Source organism: Solenopsis invicta, chromosome 3 (genome assembly GCF_016802725.1).
Source record: "Solenopsis invicta isolate M01_SB chromosome 3, UNIL_Sinv_3.0, whole genome shotgun sequence".
Lineage (NCBI taxonomy): Eukaryota > Metazoa > Arthropoda > Insecta > Hymenoptera > Formicidae > Solenopsis > Solenopsis invicta.
In genome coordinates, this window is record NC_052666.1 from 19,262,256 (window position 1) to 19,283,227 (window position 20,972).

General features: G+C 34.7%; 1 protein-coding gene across 9 annotated transcripts; it reads right to left on the bottom strand.

Moving 5' to 3' along the window:
• Positions 1–512: 512 nt before the first annotated feature.
• LOC105203578 (atlastin) lies at positions 513–20,614 on the bottom strand. Of its 9 annotated transcripts, none has more exons than XR_851172.3 (10): positions 20,461–20,614; positions 9,617–9,697; positions 5,991–6,250; positions 5,020–5,799; positions 4,679–4,900; positions 4,348–4,562; positions 4,196–4,262; positions 4,045–4,074; positions 3,395–3,763; positions 513–3,075 (listed from the first exon to the last, which is right to left on the bottom strand). XR_851172.3 is itself a non-coding variant. In XM_026138939.2 (10 exons), the coding sequence occupies exons 1-10, from the start codon at positions 10,432–10,434 to the stop codon at positions 3,008–3,010; spliced, it is 1,968 nt and encodes a 655-aa protein (XP_025994724.1). In that variant the 5' UTR covers positions 10,435–10,905; the 3' UTR covers positions 513–3,007. The 9 variants fall into 9 exon arrangements, 3 of the variants coding, with proteins under 3 accessions (XP_025994724.1, XP_011170692.1, XP_011170693.1); XR_851173.3 differs by lacking the exon at positions 20,461–20,614 and adding an exon at positions 20,112–20,380; XR_003269183.2 differs by lacking the exon at positions 20,461–20,614 and adding an exon at positions 19,491–20,015.
• Between the last annotated feature and the right edge of the window lie 358 nt (positions 20,615–20,972).

A 20,972-nucleotide genomic window follows, 5' to 3' on the forward strand; every position in this document is an offset into this window, starting at 1 on the left:
AAGTTCTACGACTTAAATCTTAGTCTTGTGTCTCAAGTTTTAAGTTACGAACAAAATCTCTTTTTAGTTTAAGACTTGAGACAAGACGGTTATTGTGCGTTACTAAAGACAAAGATTTAAGTCATAAAACTTGTCTTAAAATTATAAGTTAACCATTCTGCTTAGGCCCATAATCGGTTTTGCAATTAAAATTTGAAGTCTCGGAAGTCACTGACGATTGGACACGGACTCGAAGGTCGCGACGTAGTATCAGACATGATACATACATGGTAGTATTATGGGCATGACTATTCTCAGGCTTCTGTTTTTTTCTTTCGATTTTTTCGTAAAATCTATCTTATTCAAGTTTTTTTTGTGTGCATTTTTGTTCTACAAAAGGATTTTGTGATCTGTCAAACCAATTCGAAAATTAATTTATTCTGTAATGCAATCAATATTTAGGAGCCTCTTAAATTGATAGCATTAGATAAAAAAAGCTGTAATGTTACAGATATAGATGTTTACATACATACTATTTTTTTATATTTTTTTTATTACAATATTTATTAGTATAAAATGGACAGCTGAAAGATAGATTATATGTGCAGTAAATATACATAATACATTTGACACAAATTTTTACGATACAAAATTTTTTAATCAAGGTAACTCTGTCAATAGCCGCTACAAATTATTCTATAGTGTCATGTCCGTATATTTTTAATTACATTACAACTGTGTAAAATATATAAGATATTACAAGCTCTCCTTTCATACAAATATTAAATATCTGCAAATGACTTGCACAATCTGTTCGTTTAACCGTTATATATTTGTCAATTCCTAATTATTTTACAAAATTACATAACAATATAACTGCTCTATGAACAAAAAATCGTAATGTAATAGTAATTGATGTTAAATACATATTAGCTCAAGTTTGAAATACAATATTGTGATAAAGAACAGGTAGTTTAAACATCAAATACATCAAATTTGATCACAAACTTGGGTTAATATGCAGTCGTGTGCTAAACTTATTTACTTATGTATAGTCTATGAAATTAAAAACAAAACTTGAGGAATTTTATAAAACTAGTAAATAAAATTTAGCACGGGACTCAGAATCTTGGTAACCGAAAATTAAATTTTAATGGCACCTCCATAACCATGCATTTCTGCATTAAATTATTCTACATACACCCATTCTGTATAAAATATAAGATGAATACAGCTATATATTAATAATACAAAACTCTTTATTGACTTTATTGACTTATGTTGTAACTCAACTAATAAAACAAATATATTAATGAAGAATATTTTTTAAAAAAGCTGCCTCTAATATTTATATCCATCAATAAAGATACAAAAAGATAAAATTACAAAAAATAATATACTTTAAATTTTGGATCTATCATGTACAAAGCAGCAATTATATTTTGATGTACAGATGTGAATTTGTTTCTTTTACGTCTTCGTGAAGTAAATATTTCAAAATATCAAATATACACATAAATAAATTAGTGTTATTAAAACCACCACCAAGTATACATTTATAATTTTTGATATGTTAGGGGAAAAGTATGAAGTATTTCTTTCTCTGATGCAAATCTATATCTATATTTTTCAAAATTAAGTATATATTATGTTTAATAAACTGTAATCTCTTTCGATTTTGCAAGGCTAATATAATTCGTTTATAAATTTCATATTAAAAAAATCTCTATGCGAGCATAAATAAAAATAAATTCATTACTCTCTCAATGCTATAAATCGAAAATAAATTAAATTAGGAATCGCTTGGCAAGACTTGGTAGAGTTTTAATATACGCCTACGTCAAAGTGTATTACCGAAATTACTCATTGAACAAAATTCATGGAGACTAAAAGGCTAGTTTTCTTTTACATATGTTGATTTAAATAAACATAATATTACAATTTTCATAAATTTAAAGCTGTAAATTTGGTCAGTTTTATTCAATGAGCAATATAAGAAATGGAGCCCATCATATCTACAACACAAATTTGATTACTCTTAACAGTGTATTGTGGCAATAAGACTTATGCTACTCTTAAGTAGATCAATATAATCGGGCAACTTCGAGATATTGCATTTAATAAAGTCATTACATTAATAAAGTCACTACAGCAATATGGCGTGTGAATATCTATATCAGAGTCAGTTAAATAAGTTCTAAGTTTTTATCACTTTTCTTTTTCAAACTACGTAGAATGTGAATAACATCGTGCAATATGTACATTCCTTCTTTTATTAAACAGTAGTCCAGTACAACTCATGTAGCGCGTTTCTGGCACGAATGAAATCTGAACTTCGTTAGTCCAAGCATATAAATAACACATAAAATAACAAAGACGTAATCTTGAGACATACTCTATTGGGAACAAAATCCTTATTAAAACAAAAATCAACTGCAAAATGCACTTTAAATGTAATGGATGTAACAGAAAAAAAACTTTATATACTTAATAGAAAAGAATGAAAAGAACTGTTATATAAGGACTTATTTTCTTAATGTTTTTCAATATTTTCACAAATGCATTTTCCTACTTTTTGATAAATTTGTAACAGTTTCAAATATATTAACATTCCTGTGATAAAACAACCAGGTCAAGCTATAATAATATTTTTCACCGGTACAAGATTTTATTTTTACAACATTCATATCAAGGATATACTAGGCAATACTAGTAATCACGATTTCCATCAGTCTAACGCAATTTTTATAATTAGAATACATCGTATATACATTCACAGTCATTTTCAAATTATGTTTCCAAGTCATAAATGTTTAATCCAGTTTTACATAGAGAAAAAACTGTTTATGGCGGTATGTCAAGAGATAACGATATTGTAAAATTTAGTTATGCCACTTAATATTAACATATAAAGATGCAATATTTCGATTTGTTTGAACAATCGGGATATGGGAATGAACGTTATAATAATTTAGGCTTGCCATTGGCAGTCACAGTGGCGTTCAATGTTGAATTTGTTACCGCTAATTCAGCAGCCTGCGCCACCGCTACAGATACGGACTTCTCCACGAATTGTTGGTAGAGTGGCTTCATGAACTGAACAAATGTAAAAATCATTTTTCCATTAGTATTGTGCTGTTTTATGACAATTAAAATTGTATGCGACACTGCATAATTGTATTTTATTATTATATGTTATCTTTAAATTTAGAGATTTTTAATAATTTCTTAGCTATACAAGATGCAACATTCACTTTATGGAACTTAACGTCAACATGGAAGAAATATTAATAGTTATATAGAAGAAATAGAGCTTTTTGATCACGTTATGGATGTAATGTTTTTGGAAGGAAAAGTGTATATAATCAGTGTAAGAGTTATCAAATATTTGATTATATGTAGCCGAATATCATACCTTTTCGATATTTTCTCCTGTTAGCACTCAGCTTATGACAGGAATAAAAGAAGACAATAAAAGAGAGTGATATTAATGGTTACACTTCTATCAGAAATCAGAAATGTCTCTGGTCAATAAAAACAATGTGCGAAACATAAATATGTAAGAAACATAAAGAGAGAAGCAATATATTCGGAATATATTAAAGATAATTAAAGACTAAAATTAGAAAAAAAGAAAAGCGCGTGATCAGATATAGCCATGTCTATGAAGATCGCGATAAGTAAAATGACATATAGGTATTGCAAATACAATCACAATAATGGACAGGATCAGGTATCTTAACATATACGTAAATCTATAACAAAGATGAGCGCATAGCCAGACCTGTTGCAATAAAAAAACGTTACATATTATTATGTGAACATCATATGAAGAACTATGTTAATAATATGCAAAGTATACACATAATGGCAAGTGCTGCTTGTGATATATAAAAATAGATAAAAATTTTCATAGCTGTGATTTTAGTGCAGATTTAAACATCTTGTGATATTCTATTAATTTTAACATCTCTTTCATGAATTATATTTTAGATTAATAATGATCAAGTTAAAAATAGTACATTACACGTTTATAAAACTAATAAGTGATAAAAAAATCTCTACCTTTTTCAAATATCGTTTTTCATTAGTACACTGTGAACAATATAATTTTTTTTATCAGAGAGGTGTTATATCTATACAATAACAATTGAAAGCAGATACATAAAGAAAATAAGAAATCTTCGGTAATTACTAATAAGGCACTTGTACTTACATTTTCCCATATTGTACTAGCTAAGTCATCTATTTGCGTTCCAATTTCTCTGAATTCTCCACTATACCTAAACAATATCCGAACAAAAAATGACACTTAGAAATCGTGATCGTTGAATGAAAAATGTTAACAAATGCAATATTTTAACATACCTTATATATGCCCATAAGACGAGCGTGAGCAAACCAATACCCATGATGAGATTACATATATTCGCTAACGTGTACAGACCAACAAGACCAAATATTCCAGATAAAACGTACATGGTAACGGCAATTGCGAAAAACACTGCTGGCGTTCGCGCTGCTTTAAAAATATTTTTGCTTTCATTGTGCGCCTTAAATTGCGAGAAAGATTCATCCATGTCCTATAGTGTAAAAGAAAAATAATTTATAATAAAATGGATATTTTCAAGAAAAAAAGATAAATCAAGTTGTACATAATTAAAAAAACTGCAGCAATTAATTAAACGTGCGTAATCACCTTAATTAATTTTTCCATATATATTTGACTGAATTCTTCTCCGCCCATCTTTCGTTTGTTTTGAAATTGACGAAGAGCTGAATCCACGCAGTGTTGATGTTCAGATTCTAAGTGAGCAGTCGCTAAAAACGGTTTCGTTCCACCGCACACGTTGTCCATCATCTGAAGGTACAAATCCTTAGCTTCTGCTACAGCAGTTAAGTTGTTAGCTTCCGCCGTGGCCTGTAAATGCAAAACGCAATTACTGCGGTTGAGACGATTGCCTGTTCCAGTTGAATAAAACAAAAGATCGACTTGTAAATAAAAACCGCAAATTATAGAAACCGCTAAATTATACGTACCACAAGCATGCTTTTTGGTTCAGGAAGTTCATCCCCCTTGTAAAGATTGATGTAACTCTTGAAATATTCCAACAGATCTTTCGCTTTCACGACTTGGCCGTTGATTTTCTTGGTCACCAAATTTTCGGGCGCCAGTATCATCGGTATGAGCACTTTTAATTGTTTCTTGAATTCGGTCTGTATCTCAGATAATCTACCATCAAATTTCGGATTCGTCGCGATCTCGAGACCGGGATGCGGCATGAGGAAACACGAAATGTCCGAAAAACAAGACTTAATGTGTTTTCGCAAGCTTTGCAATTCAGGATGTTGCCTATCAGAAATTTCCAATCTCTTGTCGAGTAGTTTCTTCCCACCGTTCGCGCCGTAATCGGCCTCGTACGGATAAACCCAGTCTCTAACCAAGAACTGCAGCCTCTGGAAGGGCGTGCTGTCGGAACTTTCCAATGCCAATCTACCGTATTCAGTGAACAACTGTAGATGCTGTAAATCATCCTCCTGAATGTTTTGCGATAAATTGTATATTTGTACAGAGGACAGCATCGTGCTTAACGCGAACACTGTCGCGCAGTCCCGCACAGTTGACTGACTGTCGAAAGCGCCTTGAGTGTCCATAAGAATCACAGCGATTTTTTCACCGTTCGCCAACGTAGTGGGGTAAACTTTCGACCACATCAAAATTCCTGTGGTATCTCTTTCAGAACCACCCCTCCATGAAAAACCACTTAGTGGTTCGTCCTCGGCGCCCAACCAGGTATCGGTATCACTGTGTAGCGTGTACTGTTGATTAGCGTGATGCGTGAATTATTGGCCATCATCCAATAATTAAGTTTTGTGTCAATCGATGACGAGAGAATATGAAATAAGAACAAAAATACAACTTGATAAATATCTGATTACATGTATGCTATTTTTAAATTTAAATATTGATGATTAAAACAACAAAATGTCAGTTATTGAATATTATCTACCTTGTTGTCCATGTAACGAAGAAAGAAATCAAGAAGGAAACTTTTGCCTTTTCTAAAAGCACCTGCAACAGATACTACAACCACACTTCTATCTTTCACGTCATCATGTAGGAGAATTTCTGACAATGCATCTTCATCTAATTCGAAGGTATGATCTGGATGGGCAAGTACCACTTGGACAGGCCGTCCACCATCCGCGTCTTGCATCTGTGCATTCATCGGTGACAGCCTTTCTATCCGATCGATCTTTCCTAGATGATCTGTAAAAGATAATTAAACTAAAATATCTCTATTGCGGACAATAAATAATAATTAATAATAATAAAGTAAATGCAAAAGATTGAGTCATTAGAAGAATCAAGAAAAAACATATTTTATTATTTTTTTATTTTCAGTCATAACAAAGCATCTGGAAAATAAATTTTATTTTTTAAGTTATAACATTTAATGAACGCCATTAACATTCCTGAAAATGTATGAGGAATAAGAGGAAGGATACAGCGAGGAAATTATACATAATCACGTGTGGGTTTTGACCTCTCGGTGTAATTTATTACACACGACGTGAAAATAAGTAGTCTAAGAATGAAATAGCCATCAGTCACGCGTTTTATACATTGACCTGTGACACATGTACCTTAGATCTCAGCTGTGAGATCGAATTGGGATTTAAATCAACGATGCGTGTGACTTACTGATTAAAAGATTTAACATAAACTGCTGGAAGACTATTGTTAAATATTTCATTGACTACATTGAATAGAAAAATATATGCATTTATTCACCGTTAGTGTCATGTTTTATAATCTGGAAGGTCCAAGACAGAAATTAGCACGCTATTAATTATATCCTGCGGCAAAATATTGTCGTCATATAACAAAATAAAGATTCTTCAATTTTAACATTAATATTGTTTTCTAAATTCAAATGTGATATTTATTTTTATAGCATCGTTCTTCAATAAACTGTAAAAAAAAAGGATGGGTTTCTTCACATAAAGAAATGACATGACTGTACCGTTATGATACAAAGACGGAATACCAGGCTTTCAAGTAAAATAGATGAAGTGAAATAAGAAATGCTCGTTCTCAAAATTACTGCCATGTAGTGAAATAAATTAACTGCTGAACCGTTATTCGCGTCACGAGAGTGATCGATAATAATCATACGGTAAAAGGACATACCGGGAAATTAGTACAGGAAGATTCTATCATTATATTAGGTTGAGGAAAAAGAAATCCATTATTTATGTATATACGTATATACATAAATAATGGATTTCTCTTTCCTCGACCTAATATCTTTTAGGTTTTTTAATGCAAATAAAAATAGATTGATATTTACTATAAAACATATAAAAATTATATTTTAAATTGTTGTTTACGTGCCGCAAATGACGTTTATTCTCCGCGTGTGATTGCCACTATTATTCATGACACCTTTGTGATCTTTTTACGTTGAAATAAACCATATGTTCATCATTAAGAAGCAAAAGAACATTTTACGGTACTTACGACGATAATCTTTCAATGTTAAAGTGTGTTACGCTCGCATGAAGGAACTGATTTCATCACATCCTCACATAATTTTTATTACCACTATCAAAGGAGATATCACGAGAAACTGAAGTTTGATAATCAATAGTTTGTTAATTAACAAGAATCATTAGATAATACGTATTATTTATATTCTTTTGTTTTTAATTTTCTGATTATTTTGATATAAATTTTATTGCGATAAACGGTAATGAGCAATAAGTTTGGTGATAAACAAAAGTAATTAATATATCTCGAGTAAATTTGTTTATTTTTCTGAGACATTTACAATTCTGATTAAACTCGGCAATATTTTGAATCATATATCAGTGCGTTATACGATAGTCAACGTATTCCGTGACATTGCATGCTATGCTTCGTCATACTAAAGACAGTATATCGCGGTCGATTTATCTTCAATCTTTGTTCGTCCTACTTGTTTTATAATCCAATGACTATTACGTTTTTGTTGAGTCTTGATCGTCAAAGAATATCAATCAAATTATATAAATGCTCAAAATCATTATATAATAATTAGCAGTTACCACATACACATTCTCGTTTTATACCGATGAAAACAATTTTTAACTCTTGCGTACGTGACTAATATTACGCTTCTCAAATTATGTCTATGTAATTCCTGAGCGTGCATTTATATTGTGATTATTGCTACCAAATTAACTTTTAAAAAATTATTTCAAGAACATCCCGAATCTTTATCGATAACGATCTTTCACGTTAAGAAATATGCGAACTGTCCGAATACGCGGCACCTATCGATATATTTAATTACGAATGTATCTTAATATGATCAAATATATAGGATATTTTTAATTATGAGTAACCTTAAGATTGAGATCAGTCTTATACGATAGAACATTGTTTTTTTTCCATCGATAACCTTCAACGATTACACATTGTGAGAGAGCAACTAATTATACTCATGTGATTTTATGATTTCCTTTTCTTCTGTTTACGTCTCTGCTACTAGATAGGTCTTCACATCATCATTTATGTTGCGTACTTTACCATTTAATCTCTGCGACTCTTCTTACCTCAAGTATATATCATAATCATATGAATCATTATTGCATTCTTAATTACAGTCGTAAGTACAAAGCCACAAATTTTTCGTTGAAGAAACGATGAAAAAAAGGAGAAGAACGAATATATCTCATTAACTTAATTAACCAAAATGTTCGAAAGAAAAAGAGTCAGCCAAGAGCAATAGAAAAATAACATTGTTACGAACACGACGATATTATTTTACAAATTATTTTAGTTTGAATTAATTTGTTCTTCATAAATATCATACACGCAGATATTTTTCTTCACTATTTACCGTAGATTGAACGTATTGATTTGCAAATACGAATGAATCAAACTAACAAATAAATATCTAAAAATTTATCATGTAAACACATTAAAGTAACTTTTGTTAAGAAGAGATAATGTAAAAATAATATGTGTTATTATTGGGTTCAATGATGCCGTCATCAATAATGAATCTTAATAACAGACAACGATACGAAGAAACGGCTAATAAATTTAACAGGAAATTCGTGTCACGTCGATCGTTCATGTGCTAGAGTACAAGAAGCATTTTACAAGAAAATTTCAGACTTCCCGTAATTTAATAATAAACTTTCACATTGCATCCTTTCCTTCGAATCGGCTGAAGTACATGTGGCCGAGATATTACGAGAATTTACGTGAATTCGAAAGAACTAGGTGCGCTTTTGCCGCGAACGATCTGGAAGAGTTGTAAACTCGGGATAAACCTTTCGCAAGAATCGCAGGAAGAACTTGGGTGCCTAGAAAGCTACTGGCCGTGCGAACTCGTCGCAAAAATTTGATCCGACGAGACTACCTGATGAGCTAACGGCTTTTGTTGATTTTCTTTCGTACACAGAAGTACTTTATAGAAAAAGAAAGATGGATTCTCATGTCCGCGAAAGAAATTGTTACATTTTTAGGAGGCTTTCAGCGATGTGATTTTATGAACGAAAGAAGAAACGAGAGAACGGATGAACGATTTGAAGAGAACAATTTCGAACAAAACATTTAAGCCAATTAAGAACAACAACTCACCCATATTGTCGTCTGTCTTGTGCTGTTGTCGTGGTACACGATTCACGTTCTCGTCGAGGGTCGTCATCGGGGCCTTCTCGGCTGAAAGCAGATTTATAATATGTTTAGGTCACTGTTAGAGCAATGTCCAATATTCATGCTTCGCATTAAATCTGTTTTGTAAACTATTAAATGCAATTAAAGTTGGATGAATTTTGATCAAGTCGATTTAAAATCGATAAATTCCAGACTCTTGATCATTTTATAAATATAAAAGAGAAATTCAATCTATCAAGTAAATTCAATTTTAAAACGGTGTTTCTTAAAAATTTTGTGAAGATTCTAGTAATTAACATAAAATAATACAAGCAAAATTTTAGTATTTTATTAAATTCGTGATTTACGAGATATTTTTAGCTTAGTTTTGCTTTATTGCCATTTTGCATGAAAAATTATTGCAATAATTTTTCACGCGAATAACAGTTGCATAAAAATACGCATAAAAAAACAGGATGTCAAAAAAAGAAAAGAAAAAAAGGATCAAAGAACAGCTTGTCACGGATGAGATCACCGAGTCAATCGGCAAGACATCTCGCGTTTCCAAAAAGTTATCTGACAAACTAACTCGGCTTCTGCTGTGCTTCCACACACAACACGCTACGTTGCGTGCCATTTCCGAAAGCAGAATTGTGAGCCGGTGTCACATATGCGGTCTGCTGCGTCCTCATTCTCGGTGGTCTCGCCGGTTCCTTCGGTACATTCGACCTTTCTGACGGCCTTGACCCAGAAGGGTCGACGATCCGCTTCCGTCTCGGCGTTATGAATTTTCTCTCGGCCATGTCACTCGGCTCTCACATTCGTCACCGAATCGACACGACACCTGATGCTCGACAGGGTCGTAACGAACGTGAATTAAATATATAACGAGGAAAAATACTCGACCGCGACGCGTAGATGCACTGTGCACACACGATACTCGGGTACTAAGTCCGCGAGGAGAGACAGACTAGAAATATCCCGGTCGCTGGTGGTCGGCACTCTTGAGGCCGTGCGTGACGGCGAACCTCGCGAGTTGGCAGCATCCCACGAGTGGCGATGCCGACAGAAATCAACTGACACAATCGCAGAAAATGTAGTGGGGTACAAACATGGGCGCCGACAGGATTTTATTCAAATTAACGCGGGCATGTGTGTTTTTGACTAAACCGACTGCAGAGCTCGCGTTACTTGGAGAACCCTCGAGCTATATGTTCGCGAAAGATGATACTCTGTAGATAAATTGTATCTTAATATAAATTCCCTTAAGAAAAAGTGTTTCAATAAACTGATTACTGTATCAATTAACTGATGATATTTTATCAGTTACTCATATAGTAAACAGTTTATTGAAACGCTATCAGTTTTTTTTAAGGGAATTTATTTTAATATAAATATTTCTATCATACTTTTTTATAATATGATTTACTTTGGTAGTGGCAAAAAAGGATCTCTCATAGCTTAGAGAATCACGATCTATTATTGTTGCGGCTCTAACATTTCTTTATTTATTTTAGAAAACATTCCATATCCTTATTTTATTGCAATTAATCTTTTATCGTTCCAAATAAATATACAAATCTTATTAAACAACACTAAATATTACGTCTGTATAATAGCAATTTTAAAGTCTTTTTAAAATATCAATGCTATTGCGGTTTCTCGGCGACGCCAATGGAAATATGTATACATATGTACATTTATTCCGTTTTTATATTGGAAATGGGAATAAAAGCCGGGGCATAAAAAATGCAGGACAATACAATGACAATGTCATCAATGTCTTCGCGTTAAGATATTGCTTCACGCGTCAAGTTCAACTGCACTCGACGCAAGTGGATTAGTCGCAAAGAACGAGTGCGATTAACGATAAAGGAGAGGGAAATAGCGATGATTAGACGTTACATTCGTCCAAAAGATAACGTTTTATGTTTTATCAAAGTGTTCAATGTTGTTGAGCGTTGATCATAACTGTGAAAGAATTATGTAAAGTGAAAAAATATATAACGTGCTAGATTATTTTATACGCGATTATATGATTATTACAGACTAAATAAACGAAGAAGAATAAATATATAAATTTTATTATTATAGCCTGAAGAAAATGCAGTATAAAGAAAAATGTACTTTTAACATCTACTCTCCATTATTAAATAATATTGCTGTGATGAAAGATCAGATACTTGAACCATTTTGTAAAAATAACGATAATAAATTCACTGTGCAAGCAAGAACATAAGGAATATTAAATAAAAATTTGTATTAACGACTGCAAAACGAACAAATGCGAAGGCATTCATGTGCAACGTAATAACTTAATTGAATACTGCCAGCGGCGATAAAATTACTCATTAATATCAATCACAAAGAAGCAATTGTTGACGTCATTATAATTCTACGATAGTGGTTCTTTTCCAGCATTTGTGAATTATGTTCGCATATTATTATTAGGTAATACCGAAACGAGGTCACTGTATGAAAAATAATAATTGATAACAAATACATTAAATTTCTCATGATTAAGCATAATTTTTAATGTCTCAATCAATTTGAAATTCGTGTTGGCTATGTAGAAATGATGAGCTTTGGCAAGATTCCATAGTTCGTGCGCAAAATAATTCACATAATCTAGCGTTTTTAATTGCAACGTTTTACGAACAAATTATGAAATGAGATGCAGATGCAAGTTATGCCATGATGGGGAAAATTGTTACAAATTATTTAAAAAATTTAAGAAAATAATATACAAGTTTTTTTTATTATCAATATTTTTATCTTAAACTTCTTTAAAATTTAAAACTTGTCTGAGGAGGAAATTTCTTAGAATTAAAACGATTGAAAAACTCTGTGGCAAAAGATAATTATAGAATAATCAGTTAGCTTTTAAAGAAAATCTAGATAAAAAAATCTAGAACTAGTGATGCAACATAAAAATGAAACACACCGCGCACACGTTGATTAACATTATTTTCTGAATATCATGCATGCACCTTGGACTTTCTTGACCTTTGGATATCATTTAATGTGTTGCTTTTTGCATGGATTCGTGACGATGTATGACGAACGCGACCAGTATCCTTGCGCGGACTGTAGAAGAAATAACGAGCTTAAGTTTAATTTAGAAACGAATGACACGAATAATTTTGTACACTCGTATACGCGAACGCCAACTGGGAAGAAGATCGCGCCATATGTCGCAAATATTGGCACTGCATCCTCCCAAAATCTTTTAAGTAGCGCCTCATAAATGTTATAAGTAGAAATTATCAAAGAACGGAAACAGGTGTATGCAATCTACTGTCGACTTGAATATATTTTCTTCTAAACTTGTGCTACTTAAATATTATTTTTTTATCGTACAAAAATATCTTATATTACTGCAATTATACTGCATTAATATCTCTGACCCTTATTCTACCCATTTTATTTCTGACATTTTTTTTTAGATTTTAGTGGTTCTAGCGCTCTGTTTCACAAATAAACTACATTTATTATCTAATTTAATTTTTTGTCAAAAACACTTTTGGGAAAGACTGTAGCTCGAGCAATTAAGCTTTTAATTATTTTTTTTCTTAGATACCTATTATCTTCGATAAAATAAAAGTTAAAAAGACAAAGTTCTTATGGGATGCTTAGATAATTCCATTTTTTTTTTTTTCGAAAGATTTAAGCTCTGCGCGTTGATAAAATTTCCTGTGGCTTCAAGACATTTCTTCGACATAATCTCGCATTACTTCTCTACTTTGTGCGATTGTTAAACCACACTGCCGATTTACGAGGTGACGTCGTCGAGCAAACACAATCAAAGTCAATGGCTACTCCTCCATGAGGACTTGCCAATGAGGAATTTTAGATCGGTATCCGATTTGCACGGGTGGTAAAACGTGAAGTTAACGATCGCGATGGGCGTTACACATGGAATTACGACGTGCTTTCCTAAGATATTTATTTTACGAAGGTATATCCCCCACTAGAGCGTTTATACCACGCGGAGGCAAATGTTTTACGACAAATGAGGGTTTATTGCGAGAAGGAAAAGCCGAATGCGAATGCGGGATCGGCGAACGAGAGAGAGAAAGAGAGAGAGAGGGGACGAGAAGAAATCGCCACTCCGTGTAAACGAATGTGAGTGAGTTAGGATTATTGTGGCTCCTTCAGACATCTCGGTTATCGTTAATTTCGCACGCGATGTTATCCGGCACGGGGTTTATTTATATTTCCATCTTGCGTATATGCCGAGCATAACCGCGATTCCCGAAGTTTATGCAATACCGTATGCAGTTTGGTTATGAGCTCTGCTACGGCCCGAAAGGTTCTATCCCCGCGATTTTGCGAGTTTCAGCCGGCAGGTTCTTAAATCTTCATGGCTGCGTTACGTCGAATGAAATAAGATACGATACCGTTCGATGTGAAACGTTACTCCATCACTAGGAAAAAAAATTTAGCGTCCTCAGTAAAAGCTGTTTAGTTGAAATATTTTTTTTTTAAAGACAACCAAATATTTTATTTTATATAAAAAAAAATTTAATTGATTCTACGAAAAACATGTAAATAAATGAAGTATTTGTTTATATTAACTGTACAGTTTGGTTAAGTGTCGAACAAAAATATTTAGTACTATTATGTTACAAATATTTATTTTCACCGCTCGATAAAAATGTAATAATCAAAACAATCCAAGATTGTATAATTTCTCATCAGTGGCTTGTTTATTTCGATGCAATTTATATGGGAAAAGCAAATAATATTTTAAACGATTTTACGAGAAAACAAAGCCGCGATTTGTATCGATCGAACGCATTTTAGGTTTAATTATGGAAGATACATTGGTCTATTGTAATATACTTCTCAACGACAGGTTTTATTGCAATTTCCAGTTAATTGACTCGCATCGTATATACGCATAGTATAGCTCGTACAGAAATCAATACTACTTAACTTCCCGCTTCTAAAGGTCACACTTTACGAAGTTAGTCGTAGGATAAGTTAGCGCCGTACACTGTCTCTCCATCTCGCGATAAAAAAAAATAAAAGAAATACATCTCGTCGTGCGATATGCAATTGCACTTACGCTCGTTTTTACTGCGAGCTTCGATTAACTCAATTGCATCGTTGCGTGAGTTACGAGAGAAAATGGTGGAAATATGACTGTGTGTCTCAAAAATACTGTCACGATCGCATTTTAGAGCTTCGAGATTGCGGCGTCGGTTATGCCTACGAACGCATTATACAAGGTTCGCTCTCTCTCATTTTACGACCTCGATGCCGCGTGTCGACATTCAGAACTTTGAATACAAAACGTCAGCGCCCAGGAGAGGGCATAAAGATTCTTTATAGACTACGTGAGAGCACGCCAACCCTGTTAAACCCTCAAACATCGACGACTCGTCGCTCGAAGAGCCTCCCCTCCCCGTTCCCTCGCGAGGGGACCCACGTTCTCGCCCTGGGTATCACTGGATCACGATTAATGGCGCACGCCCGATTGGCTTCCGATTCATCTGACTGAATAATGCAAGTCTAATTAGCGAAGTGCACAAAGCGTGGGAGCGCTCGATCGAACCCAACTCGTGCGGAGATATGCAGTTTACATGTTAAGTATGCATGTGCGCGCGTATTGACGCGCCGAGAACGAGCATTCGAGTTGGCTCGATCGTCAGAACCTCTCTCATCAGCCAATTGACATCCTTGTGTAACTTTACTTTGTATCACGATTCGCGTTATTACGGCCTGAACAAAGATGCAAATTGACACGATATGTACTCTACGCTCCGTATTATTTTCAGAATTGGATTTCTTCAAGCGTACACAATTGCGTATCAATTTTTACTAATTGGGATATTGTACGTCTTTAAAAAAAGAATAATTGCTATAGTCAGCATGGAAAAGTAACGTAAGACATGTGTTACCAATCAAGGAGTGGTACACAGTTGGAAAATTTGTGTTGAATTCAACATATATCTCATGTCCCAAACGGTTCACTCAAATTTTTCTCTTAATTTAACACAAGATGAATATGTTGGAAAATAACATAAATATTACATAAAAAAATTAACACAAAGAAATGTAATACTTTAACACAGTTTAGAAACAGAATATGGAAACATTTCTTCAATAAAATTAATATTTATAATATGCTGATACGTACATTTTATTCATCTATCTTGGACTTTTACTACGTTTTAAAACTACATTATTTGTATCATGTTATTTGATAATTCGCTTATATAAATTGTTATTTTAACACTAAAAATGTTAAATATCAACCTAAATGTTCAAATAACATAATCACATTGCGTTAAATTAACTTGGATATGTTAAAATTTTAATGAGTACCGGTTTTAACATAAATACACAATGTTTTCTACTGTGCACACAGTGCTAGTTTTAAGCGGATGTAAGAGAAACTCTAAAGAAGAAACACAAGCGTATGTCATCGAGAGGGAGGAAAGGGGAAAACGATCGTATGTACATGATCATGTGTCTGAAAGTCATAGATAGCAGAGTCAGGATACAACACGCGGCGGAAACTTTTCCCTCGTTTGAGCATAATCGCAGTCCGTGTCTATAGAGTATAGAGAAAGAAATCGTCTCATCGCGGTTACGAGAAGAGAAAGGTGACACGTCCCGCAGGTGGACGGCAAAGTACCGCAGGAATCAGCTTCTGGGGCTGAATTGTCTCGGGGGGCCTTCCGCCGCGCGAGTCCGGTGCTACAGCGCCGGACTTCCGCCTAATTTATCGCGGGCGGCTCAGAAATTTATTGTTGAGGCGTTGTGTGTTCCCGTCCGGCAACGGACCGTCGTAAACTATCGGGAAAGCGAGGACTCCCCCCTGGCTCTCTCGTTTCCATCGGACGTGCATGCATACACGGCCACGCGCGCGCTCGGCGCAGGCAAAGCTATCGATGCTATTCAATAAAACACGCGCCACGTCGGGGCTGAATAGGCGCATTCGCCAATATGCGACTCTCATTTCCAATCGGGGAACGGACTCTGTACGTGATCGCGAGTGTGCGTGCGTGTTATTAGAGCGTTGCGCCGCTTTGAGCGTGCCGACGCGCTTTTCTCATTCAACATATTGTCGCGCGGATCTCATTTAATGCGGAATAATATTACAACTTCCTGCTGCGACAAAGAAATGATGTTACGAGAAAGAAAGAGAGAGAGAGGAAGAGAGAGAAAGAGTGCGTTGGACTCTCCGCATCGACGCGAAAAAACGCGTTCGCTAATTTCGCAACGAGAGCCGGACACACACGCGGCGTGTACGCGTGGCTCGTCGGCGGATTAAAGCGACACGCCGATTCTAAAACGAGCAATTTCGTTATAACATACGAACCCGCGTTCTCGCGTCTCCTCTCGCGCACGTTGTTTGCCCGTCCTTTGATACTTTTAATTCTGAAAATCAAATCAGTCGACGCGCTGCGGGATATACTGCAACCTGATTATCCGCGTCGCGCTCTTTCCCGCGCTCTTGCTTTTGTTTCCTATTACTCCGCTAATATATTTTCTCCGGTGATAAAATAATGCATATCTGAAACGTAACGTCTGCAGCGAGCAAATGTGATGATGTATGTGACCGAATTACATTGATTTTACGATAGAGAGCTGCAATCTCATCCGCAATTATGTGGCTGCAGATTAACTGAAATTGTAGATTAATATCATTAGGCGATCTTTCGTAATTCTAAAGTTCGCGATGCGAAAAGAAACAGAATCATTAGTTACGGCACATTTTTAAAGTTACGAGTATAAATAGATTCCAGCAATAAGCAGTTTTTTTTTTTAAAGAAAAATGTGGAAGAAACAAGATGTAACTTGATGTTGTGCTACTCTTGGAATACATATACATATATCTATGTAATATATATTTGAGAAGTCACTGAGCATATACGTGAATGTAGACAGCAACACGTGAACGAGGAGCACGTACACTGTTAAATTCATAATGTTAAATTGTACTTGAGAAACTTGAGCCAAGTAAGACCCAGCACTAAATAAAGCCCACTTTTACATTTATCATTTAAAAACTCGTTCTATGTCGAGAATATATGCTTATAAGATGTGCCATAGGAAATAGGTGAAGAGAGGCTGGGGAATTAAAACTGGTAGCAACACGTTTATTTAGTGCAACAAAAACTTTTGACGAAGTGGATAAAGCAGTTTTTAAAATTTGTTGTAAAGGATACATTATTTTATAGTTTATTATATTCATGTTTCAATTTTTTTTTCATTAATATTATATTATCCAACTTCCTAACTATAGAAAAAAACATTAACTTTTTAAAATAAGTGTACATTTTTAATAAACAATGTATTTATTAAATAAGATATATTTATACGTTTATTGTTGTAGCCATTGTCATTTGTGTTGTGTATGTGGTTTGCAACAGAAGGTAACGATTTTCAATGATAATAAAACTTTTAAGAAACTAAAATTGCACTCAAATGGTTAAGAATTTAAAAATTTAAAATTGCAGACAAAATTAAAATTAATTATATTTAATAGCAGAATAGACCTCGAGAGATTTGGTGGTTAATAATCAATTTAAAAGTGATTTAGAAAATAATGTTTAATTCCTTTGTTACTTTAAATTTATTATTCAGGCTTTATTAAAAATACAAGTATTTAATAAGGTCAAAGTGTAAAAAACTTCTTTTTTATTTAAAACTATTTTAAAGATAATTTTATTTTGATGAGCGATTGAAATAAGCACTCTATTCTCTTAATTAATTTCAATATCTTATACTGAGAAAAATAGCTAAATTTTAATAAATATTTATTCGAACAGTACTAATGATATATTTACTTACGGTACATAGATATTTACTCTATAAAAAAAAATAATACTTAAATTAGTTCTTGTACAAAATAAATATGTTTACATTTAATAAATATTTCACTGGTACTATTTGAATAAATATTCATTAAAATTTAGTAGTTTTTCCCTAAGTGTAGAGTTTATAAAAAAAAAGTTAGGTGAGCCTTATTCGACTCAGGTACCTTAATTTGAATCATTTTTAATTATTCCTACGTCATTATTGTTTCTATTCAATATGTCGCTAATCCTCAAAATGTCTCCTTGCAGATATTTTCGATCAGGAACATTATGTATTCCTCTTCTGATCGATTTCTATCAACGGACGTTTCTCAAAATTTCTAAGATAATTAAATTACGTTAAATTTTATTTCTTCGAAAATAAAGACATTTATTTTAAAAACTTGAAAGTACAAATTTAAAAATTTTTTTCTAACTACACTTTAACTAAATAAAAAAGTGATAGTGACATAATAATATCTCATCAAGAAGATGTTTTACATTTTAGCTCAAGTATTAATTATTAGTTAATTTAGCTACAAAAGAGTTAAACAATTTAACTCGAGAAATGTACTAAATTTGATGTTAAATTAAGTTCATTATTTATTAGATGCATAAGTTAACATGAAAGTTGTTCACTTTGAAGCCGAGCAATTAAATTACAGAAATGGGTTGATTAGACGCAGTTATTTCTTTGATCACACGTTTCGTGTCAAAATAATAAATATTGACACACACACACAAGTTAAAAACAAGAAAATATTATTTAACTCAAAAAACTAATTTAAATTTGACCTTTGAATATTTAACAGCGTACGGTAACGTGTTCCTTTCGCCGCGACGATTTTCTGGTCCTATTCCGACTTTACATCGTGTTCCAATTTTACATTAAATCTCCATCCATTGACCGTCGAGATGTTTGCGCTTGTACGACAAACGTTTCATGATTAAAGCGATCGTTATATATAGTCGGAGCGTTATTGCGTCAGCGTTACTTCATCCACACGCTGTGCAACAATCAGAGTTAGACTTAGGCGGAAACCTACCGAATTGCAGCGCATCGTTCTCGAGGGGCAACCTTTGACTGCGGCTGCCTGTCGCGGGTAGCCGTTGACTCGGCGTATGACGTTCCGCGGGAGCGCGTGCAATTCTCAACCTTGCTGACTAATCGAACGCAAGGTCGCGCGGGCACATACGCAGCGGATGGCGGAGCTGTCACGTTTCCGCCGCGAGCGGGCGGCACCTACGAGAACGTGCTTCTCCCCCGAGGAGAACCAGTTCCACATGTCGTCATCCTCTTTTTGACAGGATGATCCTCGTCGCAACCGTTACAACTTCGTGCGCGCGCGTAAGCGCGATATTTTTAGGCGCTCACGCCGACACGGCCGTGCGACGACGTGCTTCTCCCTATTACGCATCCCATTACGCGAGCATGTTATAACCTTCACGAGAGCGGCCGCGTCACTCGCTCTCTCGATATGATCTCCCTGCAATCGCGGTCCTCGATGCTGCATCGATAACTTAATCGCAATCGGCGAAGGCGCGTGACCCACGCACGCTTCGTGTCGCGGGAAAGGAATTTGCTCAACGTCACTCTTTTTCCCTCTTTTTCTCGCTCACACACACACACACACATACACACGTACACTCATACTCATTCTCGTTACCTTTTTCGTTCAGTCTCTCGTCAGCGTAATTTGCGAATTTATGGGTCGTACGTCCGTGCCAGTAACTCGTAAAGCGGAAACTAGAATTTCACAGGCACGAGTGGATCCAGCGAGGAGAATCGGAAATCGGAAAGCGGCGCGAATAAAGTGTCAAGCAGCGAGGAAGCATGGACACGACACGTCGCGCGGTCATTCGCGCACAGCTGGTCCACGTATGAGGCGCCGCGCGGAGAGTCGCGGCTGGCTCGCAATTTCGACGAGAATGCGCGAGCAACCGGCGTCGCGCCACGTCGCGCCGACGTCACTTCGTGCCCGGCGAAAACGACGGAGAAACAGACAAAATACTCACCCACATACAAGCTGCCGTGGTCGTCGTACTGTTTACGTTGTCCAGCGTCCGCCATATTGCGCTCCGCGTGACGTCACTTCCGTTGTTGCGCACCATGAACTTTGCCGCCGTTCGCCTGCGCGCGCGCGCCCGATTCGTATTGTAGATATCAGCTGCTTTCTTTTTTGAAAGACACAATTCGACGCAGATAAAAGCCTATAGCACAGGAAATGCATATTATAGTATAAGTATAACATAAGATCAGTAAACTAATGAAAATCTTGCGTAAATCAATATGACAATTTTATGCTGAATGCTTATTGGCCAAACGGCAGTCTTATGCATAGGTTTTATTATGCATTTCATGTGTAATAAGCTTAACACACTTTCGAGCACACAATTAAATAAAACGCAATATTCATAATGTATGGAATTTTTAATGCTTAACTTTATGACATTTCTTTAAAAAAAACAAAGTTCTAAATCTAAATAAAATATATTTCGTTACAATTACAAAGTACATAATACTTATA